Source organism: Trichechus manatus, unplaced genomic scaffold, assembly GCF_000243295.1.
Source record: "Trichechus manatus latirostris isolate Lorelei unplaced genomic scaffold, TriManLat1.0 scaffold00006, whole genome shotgun sequence".
NCBI classification, from domain to species: domain Eukaryota; kingdom Metazoa; phylum Chordata; class Mammalia; order Sirenia; family Trichechidae; genus Trichechus; species Trichechus manatus.
Genome location: NW_004443942.1, coordinates 10,371,073 through 10,385,279, shown reverse-complemented (window position 1 = coordinate 10,385,279; position 14,207 = coordinate 10,371,073). Strand labels below are relative to the sequence as shown.

At 37.0% G+C, this 14,207-nt stretch overlaps 1 protein-coding gene across 3 annotated transcripts in view; it reads left to right on the top strand.

The window, feature by feature from the left end:
- The window catches only part of SAAL1 (serum amyloid A like 1), a 29,312-nt gene extending 15,989 nt beyond the window's left edge, over nucleotides 1-13,323 (top strand). For 2 of the 3 annotated variants that reach the window (XM_023737604.1, XM_004369690.3), the window contains 3 exons: nucleotides 7,270-7,466; nucleotides 9,303-9,395; nucleotides 10,116-13,323. In XM_023737604.1, the coding sequence (XP_023593372.1) occupies nucleotides 7,270-7,466; nucleotides 9,303-9,395; nucleotides 10,116-10,202 (377 nt within the window). In that variant the 3' untranslated portion in view covers nucleotides 10,203-13,323. The remainder of the gene's footprint in view (nucleotides 1-7,269; nucleotides 7,467-9,302; nucleotides 9,396-10,115) is intronic. The other variant, XM_023737599.1, reaches the window with a different exon arrangement.
- Nucleotides 13,324-14,207: the final 884 nt, after the last annotated feature.

Here is a 14,207-nt window from a genome sequence, read left to right as displayed (position 1 = left end):
GATGATATTGAGTATAGACCTGATGGAAATTGTAGAGTGAGTCATGTGAATACTTAGGGAGAAAATCATCCCAGACAGTAGGAACAATAAGTGTAAAAGCCCTGAACTAGAAGTATACAGTGAGGCCCCCATGCCTGGGGTGGAGTTAGCAAGGGGAAGACAAGTAGCACATGGGGCCAGAGAGGTAACGGGCTAGATTGTGTAGGCCCTTTTACCTTTTACTCTGAAGGAGAATGGGGAGCCATGGAGGGTTTTAAGCAGAAAATGAATTTGAGGTGACTTTCATAGGCTCGCTGTAACTGCTGTGTTGATCAGAAATGTAGGAAATCAAGGGTACAGAAAGGAGACTAGCTGGGAGGCTATTGTGATAACTGAGGCAAGAAATGATGTAACTTGGATCAAGATGGTAATAGGGGAGTTGGTGGAAAAATAGTCAGACTCTGGTATATTTTTAGGTGATGCTGACAGAATTTGCTGACATAGGATGGGAAGGTGAGAGGAGAAAAGTCAAGGATAGCTGTGCAATTTGAGGCATTAACAGTTGCCATTTACTGCGATAGGGAAGACTGGTTTTAAACATGTTAAGTTTGAGATGTCTAATAGATGTCTGTCTTAGTTATCTAGTGCTGGTATAACAGCAATACCACAAGTGGATGGCTTTAACAAAAAGAAATTTATTTCTTCACAGTAAAACAGGCTAAAAGTCCAAATTCAGGGCGTCAGCTCCGGGGAAAGGCTTTCTCTCTGTTGGCCTTCTCATCAATGTTCCCCCAGACTAGGAGCTTCTCCACGCAGGGTCCCCAGGTCCAAAGAACACACTCTGCTCCTGGCACTGCTTTCTTGATGGTATGAGGTCCCCCTCTCTCTCTACTCACTTCTCTCTTTTGCATCTCAAGAGATAGCCTCAGGACACAATCCAGTCTTGTAGATTGAATCCTGCCTTACTAACACAACTTCCACACATCCTCCTTCATTAACATCATAGAGGCAGGATTTACAACATATAGGAAAATCACACACTACCAAGAATCATGGCCCAGCCAAACTGATGCACACATTTTTGGGGGACATAATTCAATCCATGACAACGTCCAAGTGGAGGTACTTAGCAGGTGGTTGTATTCATGAATCTGGAGTTGAGAGGAGAGGCCTGAATTAGAGATAATCAGTTTTGGAGTTGTCAGTTGTTATGCTATTTAGGTCTTCTGTATCCTTAGTTATTTCTTTTGACTTGATTTAATATGGAGTGAGAGTAAATTAATTAATGTCTGTTACTACTAATTTGTTTACTTCTCTTTTTTTTTTTGTAATTCTATTGAAGTTTAGTTTTACATTTTGATTAAACTGAAGAATGCTACATTAGTTGTAAGTACACTTAGCCTCAAGTTTATACATTCTGTGTGGTTAGTAATGTGCAGAATATCCCAACTTCCCTTGAGAAACAGTATCATATCTAAAACACTTTGATGAACACAGAATATTAAAATATTACATGACAATATATAAATGGGTTGAACAGAAGTGAACACAAATCCATATTCCTGAAATTCTCAGTATTTCTAAGACTATATCACAGCATTGATAATATGAAGAAAAAGATTTGGATTTACTTTTAAATTGTCTACATTTTTTAAGTCCCTCTTTTTTGTTTTAATATTGTCATCTTTTACATATTGATACCTCTGTTTCCCTATTTTCAGTGTTTTAGCTTTGATGTATTTTTGTGACTTCCCTATCTGAGTCGATACCTAGTTGGTCCGTCCTGTGCTCTAGTCTTGTTTTGTTATCTGTTGTTATTGATTTTCTAACCGGAGGACTCTCTTTAGTATTTCTTGTAATTTTCATTTGGTTTTTGCAAATTCCCTAAATTTCTGTCTATCTGGTAATGCCCTGATTTCACCATCATATTTGAGACACAGTTTGACTGGATATATAATTCTTGGCTGGCAATTTTTTTCCTTCAAGGCCTTATATATGTCATCCCATTGCCTTCTTGTCTGCATGGTTTCTGCTGAGTAGTCTGAGCTTTTTTTATTGACTCTACTTTGTAGATGACTTTTCTTTTATCCCTAGCTGCTCTTAAAATTCTCTCTTTATCTTTGGTTTTGGCAAGTCTGATTATAATATGTCTTGGTGACTTTCTTTTGGGATCTGCCTTATGTGGGGTTCAATGAGCATCTTGGATAGATATCTTGTCATCTTTCACGATATCAGGGAAGTTTTCTGCCAACAAATCTTCAACAATTCTCTGTATTTTCTGTTATCCCCCCTGTTCTGGTACTCCAGTCACTCATAGGTTATTTCTCTTGATAGAGTCCCACATAAGTCTTAGAGTTTCTTCATTCTTTTTAATTCTTTTATCTGATTTTTCCTCAAATAAGTTGGTGTCAAGTGCATTATCTTCAGTGTCACTAATTCTGACTTCTACTGCCTCAATTCTGCTTCTATAACTTTCTATTGAGTTGTCTAATTCTGAAATATTTATCTTCTGGATTTCTGATTGCTGTCTCTCTGTGGATTCTTGCAGCCTATTAAATTTGTCTTTATGCTCTTGAGTAACCTTTTTAAGTTCCGCTACTGCTTTTTCTGTATGTTCTTTGGCTGTCTCTGCATGTTGAAGAATTTCCTTCCTAATTTCTTGGAGAGTTGTGTATATTAATCTTTTGTATTCTGCCTCTGGTAGTTCCAAGAAATTCTCTTCCTCCATAAAATTTATTGATTCTTTATTTTGGGAGCTTGCTGAAGCCATCATGGTCTGCCTCTTTATGTGATTTGATATTGCCTGTTGTCTCTGAGCCATCAATAAGTTATTATAATTTTATTTTATATTTGTTTTTGTGTCCTAGCTTCTTGTTTTATTTTGTTTTGATATGCCCAGATAGGCTGCTCATGTGCACTAGTTTGATTATTGGCGCCTTTGAAGCTCTAACATCCTGTCACCAGGTAGTTAGGTCTGTTACAAAGTATGTGTGCCCAAGAGTCTGTTAAATTTTCCTGTATGGATTCAGCTCAGGTGTCCAGGCAGTCGGTCATCAAGTGTGTGGTGCAGGCTCTAACCTACAGTCTTAGAGAGGCGTGGGTGATTGGTGTAGGCACAGGTATCTGGCTGCAGTAGGGGGTCACGAGCTGAACAAGGCAGGGCCTGATGGCTGCCCCTGAGTGTCTGAAAGGAAAGCGTGTCCCTGTTTCCTAGAGTGAGTAGGTAGGTGAGTTTTGCAGCTGGACTGTGAGCACCCTGCTCTGTTGGCTGTGAGGACTGGGGGGCACCACTTATTCTTGGTCCCCTGTAGCAAGTGGCTAGGTGGCATGGGTGGAGCCACCAGTCCGCCAGCCCCTGATGTGGACAGGTAAGGCTCCTGCTTAAAGGGCAGAGCAGTGTCACACATCACAAACCTGCCACTTCACAGCTGAAACAGTTGAAGTTAGACTTCAGGTATTTACCCCATTGTACTGTGGTAGTGAGGGCTTACGCTGTTGAGATGGGCCCACACAAGTCTGTGCAGGGGTGGAAGGCACTAAAAGTCTGCAGACCCCTTATGCCTGTGCCTAGGCAAAGGAGCTGTGCCAACCCTGAGGTCCTGGCTTAGGGGAGCCAGTAGCTTATTTTTTCCCTGTTTGTTAATTTGTTCTCTCTCCAAGGCCAGGAGAATGGGTCAGGGCGCCTTATGGGATCTTCTTCCGGCCCAGGGGACTCACAGATCTCTGAAGCCGGCCAGGACCCAGTGCAGAGCAGGGAGGGAGGAGGTAAATGGGAGAGAGGTTTTTCCCAAATGGGTTTTTTTGTTTTTTAAAATCCCCGCGGTAGACCACATTCAAGTACTTATCTTTAGCCACTTGAGTGCTGCTTTTCACTGGTTCAGAGTGTCCAAGTAGACTCTCAGCTGCCAGGTCTTTCTCGATGTGGAAAGTGCCTCCCAAGCGAGTGAACACACGCAGCTGTTTGCCAGCACCCTGAGCTGATCTGGGCTGAAGGGCTGCGGCTCCCGTTAGGTCAGGTCAGGCAACTCCTCGCTGCCTCTGAACCGTCTCTCTCTCCCCCTGTCACTCACTCTGATTCTGCAACTCTTTTTTTATTCAAGGCTCCTAGATATTCATATACAATCAGTTCACTTGTTTTTTCAGGTTTTTGTTGTCAGAGGGACATAGGAAGTCATCTGACTACTCTGCCATCTTGGCCCCACCTCTGTTTGCTTCTCTTTTTATCATTTATAGTCTGCTTTATGAGTGTTCATCTTATGTTATTTGGTGTATAGACATTTGTTATAAATTGTTCATCTTTGTCTCTTTTAATACTATTTTCCCCCTTATTCCTATTTTATCAGATCTAAAGATTGCACCCCTATTTTCTTTTCATTTGCATTTGCCACTGATACCTTTGCCTATCCTTTTCAGTCTTTTTAAATTGTCTTAGGTGTGTCCATTTCTTTTTAACAGGTGAGTTAAACTCATTTACACGTATTGTTATGATAGATACATTTGATCTGAGTGCTGTCATATGATATTTTCTATTATGTATAGACCTGCTTAGAAGGAACCTTGGTAGTGCAATGGTTAAGAGTTTGGCTACTAACTGAAAGGTTGGCAGTTTGAACCCACCATCACTCCACTGGAGAAAAGCCCTGGTGATCTGCTCCTGTAAGGATTTACAGCCTAGGACACTGTATGGTGTCTGTAGGGTTGCAATGAGTCAGAATTGTCTTGTCAGCACACAACAATAATAATATACACATGTAAATATTCTACTATGTGGTTTATTTGCTTTGTTTTTTGTGCATAGTTCTAACATTTAGGGAGATTTATATTTTTGGTTTGGTGGTTACCTTTATAATTATAACAGCCAAAAACATATATTTTTTGTTTTATTCTTAAAATGTAATGACTTAGTAAAGATACATCTCAGTGTTGACCATTCCCTGTCAGTTTTCCCTGGTACTTTTCAAACTGCATATTCAAGTTTTTGGGAGGAAGTTTCCCCCTGAGTTACATCTGTAAATATTGTTGTGTTCCATCATTTTTGTTTTCTTCTTTGAGGGCTTGAATTATATTTATGTGAGAGAGATCTCCTTTCCTGTCTTTCATTAACTATTTTCTCCATCCTTTTTTAACTCTGTATTTCCATTCCTTTTTTTTTTTCCTTTCCTTCTTCCTAACCCCTGTGTCCCTTAGTGTGTTTTCAGCAGGGTCTATTCTCCTTTGTGCTGCTGCCAGTTTTACCTTCATTTTGGTGGTGGCTTAAATTTCTTTGTAAACCTCCTCCTTGAGCTCTCCCAGCTCAGGTTTCCCTTCCTGTTGTCTTTCATTTCTTAGTCTGAGTGAGCTCTTGTATCTCTGCTTTGTGCTTGTTTACATGTTATTTTTCAAAACTCATGGCTAATTATTACCTTAATAGTCATAAGCTTCACGTCAGTGTTTTTTGGTGAGTACTATTTATGTGCTATTTGTTTTTCCTGGTCCTTTCTTTTTTCTTTTAGTATTTTTGTGTTGCTCCTGTTCTGGTTCCATTTTAATACTCATCTTTGAACTGAGTTTTTTCTGGACTAGCTCTGCAAGAAGTAGGCTAACAAGAATTTGACCTATGAGTCTTTTAGCGTTTTTTCCCAGATGAGAAGTAGCTATGGCAAAATTCTTACCTTTCCCCTTGCCATTTGCTTCCTGCATATATGGCTTGTGTGTGACGCTTGCTGACTTTGAACCCCAGTGCTCTTCCTAACCTTACACATACAGTCTTTCTGTTGAAAATCATATATAGAGTGTTTGTTTGGAATGCTAGGAACACATCTTCCCTGATATCGAGGGTCTGGGAATTCTTTATCTTTCTTTCCCCCGCCCAAAACTTAATGTATAATTTTTGTGATTGGTAGAGAAAGAATAAAGATGCTTCTTTAACTGTAAGCCACTGATAAACCCCTCACCCTTTCCTAGCCTTTAAAAAAGAACTTTCCATAGTCAGTTGAGGTAAGAAAGAGAGAAGGGAGGCTGGTATAGACTGATGTGACCTATAGGAAGGTCGTGGAATAAAGAGTTGGGTCATTAGTGTCAAGAGTGATAATAACACAAGTGAAAGAGTAAATACACAAGAATATGAGTTCTAGTGTTTATGAGTTTATCAGTTAAGAATATTTACAGAGGTCAACTGAATTCCCCTGCTATTATTGTTATTATTATTTTTTTAATGTAATTTGCATGTATTGTGGTGACTTAGGTTTGGAAGTGAAGTTAAGTCTTATAAAATCTTGATTCAGTGTTACAGAAAACTTTTTTTCCTGGGATTTGTAATTATCAAGCAGAAATTATGAAGTTAGAATCCGTGATTAAATCAGAGTGAGATATGTTAGCATTTTCATGCTGTAACTTTTTTTGAGACTGAGGTTTAGTGCTATATTCAGCTTTTATAGGCTAATTAGAATGACGGTTCAGTCTTCTAAGAGATCGTACTGGATGTTTTTATGTGTGACTTAAGAAAACAAAATTTAAAAGCTTTGTTTAAGATTTTTATGATAGTTGAAGTATGAAATTCTCTTCTTAGTATGGCCTCTAAGGCCCTGCACAATAGGGCTCTTGCCTGACTCCCTAACCTCATCTTTTGCCACACCTCCCCCTTGCTCACTAGGCCCGAGCCACACTGGCCTCCTTTTTGTTCTTCAGACCTTCTGATATATCTCTTTGGGCTTTTGCAGTTATTCCTTCTGTCTGAAACACTTTCTTTGAACTGCTTCTTGTCTTTAATTCTCAACTTAGTGTCACGTCTTCAGAGTGTCTTCCCTGCCCAGCTGCCTTATTGTATACCCTTTTTATTTCCTTCATTACTTCCTTCATAGGAGCCCTGGTTGAACAGTGGTTAAAGCACTTGGCTGCTAACTTAAAGGTTGGCCGTTTGAACCCACCAGCTGCTGTGTGGGAGACAGATGTGGCAGTCTGCTTCCTTAAAGATTTACAGCCTTAGAAACCCAATCGGGCAGTTCTCCTCTGTCCTACAGGGTCACTATGAGGAGGAATTGACTCAGTGGCAGTGGATGTGAATGGTATTTCCTTCTTAGCACTGACCAAAGTCTGAAATGATCTGTTTTACTTATTTAAAGGTATAAAAATATAAACATTCAGAGGCTGAGGACTTGATAGTCTTGTTTACCACTGTATCTGTAGTGCCTAAAATATAATGCCTAGCACTAGTAGATGTTCAGTACGTATTTGTTGAATAAATACATGAATGAGTAAATGAAAAACCAAAATTTACTGGTCAAGTTTATACCTCCTTATTTATTTGTACAGTAGATCTTCCTCTAATTGACAGCCTGACTCGGGTCTTACAAAATGTGGAACGTTGTCAGAAGAAACCAGAGAACTCGGCAGAGTCTAACACAGACGAGACTAAGAAGTCTGACTTAATGCGAGATGAGTTACACTTGAAAATCTTAAAGGACATTTCGTGTGAATTTCTTTCTAATATTTTTCAGGCATTAACAAAGGTATGGAAGAAGTACTGATGATTTCTTCAGCAAAAGAAAGTATGGATTGCTTAACATTCCAAACTTTATTAGTATTTTTATTTTTTTTTAATATAGAAAAATAGTAGAACTACAGTACATAAATTTGGGGAAATAGAGGAAAGAAAAATTTATCAGCCATAAGTTGATAATCTTAAACCAGCAAGTGTTGTGTTTTGGTATAATTTCCTTCAAGTATTTATATATGCATTTTTTACATGGATATAACCCAGTATATATAATTTTTGTAAAATGCTTTTTTTACTTAACATTATATTATAAGCACTTTTCCTAACTCTAGATCAATTCACTGAAAAGCATTTCTGTAACTGAGTTTATTTAATGTTCGACTTGCCAAAAAATTGATTTTCAGAATTTATCTCAAACTTGTTTTAAGGTATGTTTTTCCTGAATGTTTATTGAGCATTTTCTCCCTTTGAGAATACTCTTTTTATCCATATATTTAAGGAAAAAATATATGCACGAGTATAACTATGAAGAGTATATTCTTTTCAAGAAGAATATTCCTTAAAACAAGTTTCTGTTATTCTGGAGAATTGTCTTTTGATGAGTTGTCCTACTTACCTTTTCCATATTGCTATATAGTCTTAATAACCATTGTTTATAATGCCCCTATAATATTTATGTAATAAATTTACCATACTTTATTAATTATTCCTTATTGGTCATTGTTTAGGCAGTTTCTAATCTTTTTTTTTTCTATTTTAAAAATGCTTCAGCAAACATTTTTGTATTTTCCAGGTTTAGGGTTATTACATTAGCATAGGTTTTCAGAAGTTAGATTGCTGGATTTGATGTTATAAAAGTGAAAATGACTAAGCATAATGTGTATTGCCAAAATGCTTTTGACATGTGAGAGCATTGGTTTTACTTGACTCTTATTAGTGGATATTATGATTTTTATATAAAGTTCAATAGGTGAGAAATTGTGCCTTATTTTGATTTGCATTTTTAAAGTATTAATGAGGCTAGACATCTTTCCATATGTTTGTATATTACTTGTATTTCCTGTTTTATAGATTTATCCATTGGGATTATTAATTCATATGAACTTCTAAGATAATAATATATCTTTAATATATTCATTAAAAGTATTTTTCCCTTTCTTTGCCATCGCTTTGGTTTTATGTTAGGAGAATAATAATTATTTCTTAATTATCAAGTGACAGGAGGAAAGTGTGCTGAGAATATGCCAATGATAAAAATTGTCATAAAAATTCTTATTTGCCATTCTTATGGAATTTGGACTTAATCTTGATGAGACCGAGGGGCCACTAGAGGTTTTTTTTTTTTTTTTAAGCAGCAAATGATATGATCAGTTTAGAAAGATTATTCCAAAATCAATAGAGAGGAAGGAATAGAGTCCAGGTTGGAGGCTAGGAGACCAGTCAGCCGGCTTTCGCAGATAATCTGCAGAAATAATCTGAAAAATAATGACGGCCTAAGCAATAGAAGTGTGAATGGAGAGAGTGAGTGTGGTAAGAGAGAGATTTAGGACATGAAATCAGTAGAATGTGTTGAACACTTGGGGGAGGGGTCAGCAGCAGGAGAGAAGTGGTCTTGGCTGTGACCCAAGTTTCTGGTTAGTGCGGCAGGATGGGTGGTGGCGCCGTTCATTAAAATAAGGACTGCGATGGAGAACGTTTTTGAGTTATGGAAGGAAGAATGGTGGTGGGTTCAGTTTGGGACATTTGAAATGCATGTGGGATCAGTAGGGAAATGTATATACTGATTTGTCTTTATTCATCTGATACAGCTTTAGAAATTTCCTCTGATGATGTTAAATCTTTGTTTTAGGAGACTATGGCTCAGGGACTGAAGGAGGGCCATTTAAGCAAACAGAAGTGTTCCTGTGCATTTCAAAACCTTCTTCCTTTGTACAGCCCCGCGGTGAGTATGCCTAAGTGTATAGATGGCTGAGCTTAAGAGGATAACTGTGTACAATGTTTTCAAGTAAGTGCTTGATCTTTGAGGCCATTGTTAAAGAAGATAGTGCATACCATTCACACCACTTAACGCCTTTGTTGGGTAGCTGACTCAATGGCTGATTCTTGGGACTGGACTGAGTAACAATTTTAACTTTTAAAGAAGGGAACCAACACTGAACTTATATACTTTTTCTGCTGAGAAGTTGATAACATATATATTATGCACAAGTAAGATTCTTAGGAATAGTTAATAAATTTTGATAATTATTCAAGTAACATTCTATTTGTTACCATTAAACCAGTTGCTGTCAAGTCAATGCCAGCAATTGTCAGACATTCCAAAATAGGAACTTTTTTAGGAAAATGAAGTACAGTATGTGAGAGCGAGGGGTCATGTAAGCAAGGAGGATGGTAACAAAACCCCAGTGATGGACCCTAAAGGGGAAGCAGTGGAGGAGAAGTACTAGCTCAAGAGTATAACTAAACTGATAAGGGATAGTCACTTTGTGATGTTTCAGAGAAGATTAAAGAAGTACTGTTCTTGTCATTTGGGAATCTGTCAACACTTGTCAGTTGGACTATGTAGATACCAAAGGGACAGCATTTTTACAGTCAACAATCAGTATCTTAAACCACCCTTTCCTCCACTTATATTTATTTGGTTCCTTTGTTTGACTCACAGGTGGAAGACTTTCTTAAAATCCTACATGAGGTTGATAAGACCCTTGCCGATGACCTGGAGAAAAGCTTCCCAAGTTTGAAGGTTTAGACTTAAAACTGAATTGGAATTTCTTCTGCCCAAGAAATAAACTTTATTTTTCCTCACTGACAGTTGAAATTGATATATAGGAAATATCAGATAAAGCCCATATTAGACCATAATTATCTGGTGGTACACTCATGCCCTACTTCCTCCCCCAGCTTTGTCTCACGTTTATTTAGCATTAGGATCTGGAATTTCAGACCTCTATCACTTTTTCATAGTTAAAAACATAAACCACCACCATCCCCCCTCTTCTTTATGTTGGTTATGTGGTATTTATTATCTTTACGTGAAGAAAACAAAAATACAAGCTTATTTTGAGGTTCTTTTTTAAGGTATTTGAGGGGTTGGTGAGGATTTCTTTGTAACTCGTGGTTCTGATTTTTATGTGAGAATTTTGTATTTGTATCTGTTAAAAGTGCACTCGGTTGCACTAATGGAAAACCCTACTATAGTAGCTTAAACTGATAGCTTTTATGTATCTTATGCAATAAGAAATCCAGAGGTGTGTGGTCCAGGCCTGATAAGGTAGCTCAGGGACCCTGACTCCTTTTACCTTTCCACATGGTCTGCCATGTAGACCTTCGTGTTTATTCTTTTTGTCATGGTTAAAGGGACTTCACCGTTTCAGGGTCTTTTGTCCACATTCAGGGAGGAAAAAGGAGAAAGAAGTATAGGGGCTTTCTCCTAGCAAGTCTTTACCTTTTTATTTGGGAAGAACAGCTCACCATAGCCAGAACCCTGTTGTATGGCCATCATTAGCTATAAGTATTTGAAGTTAAGAGCTTTTTTCTTTTTAGACTCTATAGGAGAAAAAGGCAAGACTGTCAATCCACAGTGTTTGGCAAACTGTGCAAACATATTTTAGCCATTTTGTGACTATAATTTGTGTTGATTCCACACCAGATTATTAGTAACAGCTCGAAAGTTATTGGTATTAGTTTAGCTTTGTTGCGTTTCAGAAATTCTTTTTTCAGTATGAAAGTAGAAATACTAACATTTTGATTAAAACTCTCTAACAGAATTCTCTATTTTTAGCATGATTCCCGTGGTAGAATTTCAAAAAATTATTTACTTCAGTGAATTCAGGATTTTTAAATTAAGATTGAGGAAGTTTAATAACTTCTGAATGTTCACAAACTGTGCAGTACATGATTTTCCCCTCATACTTCATCTTTCTTTATAGTGCTTCCTCATGAAACATACTCAGAGAATATAGCCAGGTACACTTAACAAAAGTAGCCATTTGTATCATTTTAATTACTAAAATTGAACTTTTAATAGATTTTAAGAAAATATCAGTTACGAATAACAAAGCCAACTTTTTAAACATCTCTTCTGGTTTAGCCTCTTCCGAACTTATTTCAGGACGTTTTTGGTTTTGAAGCATTGCTCTTATGTCACACTTTTGTTTTCCTTGAGCTACTTTTGCAGATAAAACACAGATACCATTATTGGTAACAGATACACAATTTTCATTTTGGAGGTAGTTTTATTTTAAAGTGTCACTGCTGAAAAAAATTGAACTGTAAAATTCAAATCTTAGAGTTGAAACCCTAATTAGTAGGTTTACTTTATGTGCGTTTGCCTGTCTTTGGCAGTGGCCTAAACTATTGGCTGAATATGTGACTGTTTTTAAGGTGAGATTTCAAAGGCACCAATGAAAGCACTCTTCTGCCTGCTAACTGATATTAAAATCTCCACACTTGTTATTCCTGTAAGTTGTTCAAGATGCAAATATACTTCAAGTTGTTAGTTTTGATTGCCTGTGTGCATATGAATTTCACATTTTTTTCCATGAGAGCATGTTTTAAAAAGGGGAACCTAAGGACCTTGGATATCTGAGGAAGGGAGTTCTCCCCATAAAGAGTAAGTTGCACAGAGAAAGGATACATCATGGGAAGACTGGGCATGTCCAAGTTGTTTGTCTGTTTCACATTTCTGCCTCCAGCTTGCCCTGTTTACTTTGTTACTTCTTGCTATTGTAATATTATGAGGTGGCATTTTCATAGTATTTTGATATGTTTGAAAACTTCCTGAATCTGCCAATAATAATAAATTGTTTTTTTTTTTTTAAATACAAAACATGAGCAGTGTTAAAAACTTTTTTTTTAACCGTTTGGTGACCTGTGGGACATACTGTATCGCAGCCACTTTTTATGCCTCTGGAGTTCTTTGGGAAGGAGGTGCCCCAATTTTAACTCATGTAGCCTCAAGGTGGGAGCCTTTTGACATGTGTAAAACTCAAGAACCTTGAGTTGGAGCCTCATTTTTATGTAGATTGAGCATTGTCTTAGGTGATGCCTCATGGATGTGTGAATTTTCTAGACTTTTGATAGGTCTGCCTTTATTTCTGTGAGATAAGCCTCCTTATTATTTTCTTGTGTGAATGTTCTTGAGTACACTATTCACAGTCTTTGTTCAGTCATAGTGACCATTTTCTCCTTGGTGCCATTCATTATTTCTAGGTTATTACTGGCGCTCTGCTTTTCTAACTTCTGAACAGTAAATAATGCCTTTGCAATAAGGAAGAATGCATTGTAGTGGTACTTTTCAAGAGACTCGAACTCCTATAAGTTATTCTTACCCTGTATTCAGTCTTAGGGCCCAATCATTGCTTCCATGTGTAGCAGGTGAATGTACCGCTGTGAGCAGTTCTGCAGTATTCCAGGGCAGCTGTTTCTGCTTCTTAGTTTTTAGTACTGCTTTCGTTTTAATGAAGAATACATAGTAGTGGTAATTTTCCTAAGATTCAAATTCTTTTAGTTTCATTTATCTAGCCTGTCAGTACAGCTTTTGCAATAAGGTATAATGCATTGTAGTGGTAATTTTCTTGAGATAAAAAATTCCTTGGCTTTGTTTATTTGGGCTGTAAGTACTGCTTTTGCAGTAAGGAAGAATGTATTGTATCATGTTTTGAAAAGCTTTATAAAAAAGCTAAGAAGGAGAATAAAATGTATGTGCCGTCATTGCCAGGTCGCTTCATGTTTTCCTTTATGTTTTGTAAATTTTCAAGAAATAAAATTAAAAGAATGATTTTATCCTTGACTCATATTGGTAGGATTTACGACATTCAGAGTCTGCTGGGACATATGTGATCCCAGATAATGGGTATCAGAATCCATAACTCATTACAAAAATTCTGAATTGGTCCTTTAAACAGCATGCCTTCCATTAGTGAAAACACATGGTATCAACAAAAAATTCAAAGCAGAAAATAATTGGGTCACCAAAAGGTTTTAAATGCTATGTGATATGAAGAATTCACCAAAAAAAAAATTTTTTTATACTACTTGAATCAGTTATACTGGTATTTTGTTTTCTCCAGAAGCATAAATATGAAATTTGGAATTATATGTTCAAATGAAATAGAAACTTGTTCTTTTCCCATTTTTTTTTGCTGAGGAGGCAAAGAATTATAAGAGGAACTTGAATTAGTATTTGACATAGGTCATTCTATTTCTAATTAACTTTAGTTTAATTTGTAAGTATCTAAACCACGTAGAAAAAAGACAGCATGTTTCCTTCTGCCCCCCACCCCTGCTTTTTTTAAAAAGCTATTTGTCTCCTGCAGTTAATGGGATATAGCTAGGCTGTTGTTCTCTTGGCTGATCCATCTTTCTAGATCAAAAGACTTTTCACGTTGTTTTTAGTATTTCCCATTGCCTTGACTTTGAGTCAGTTACCCTGAATAACTTTGGTATGTAGATGGAAAAAGAAAGTTTAAAAGCTCCTCTCAGCAAATATATACTTGTTTTTGTTCTTTTAATGAAGTATATGCAGAAATCATCCATAGACACTAAGAAAATCTGGGTTTCAGAAAATCTTATATGTATGATGTGTTGAACATCATTTTCTATTCTTCAGGGCTGAGTGTAGCAATTTTGTGTCTGAGAGCTAGCTGTGAATTTAAGTAAATTGAAGAAGAGGAATCCTGGGACTATAGATGATCTTGCCTGTTTTAACTAGTATTCTTTACAATTTTATCAATAGATTAAGACTACCCTATTT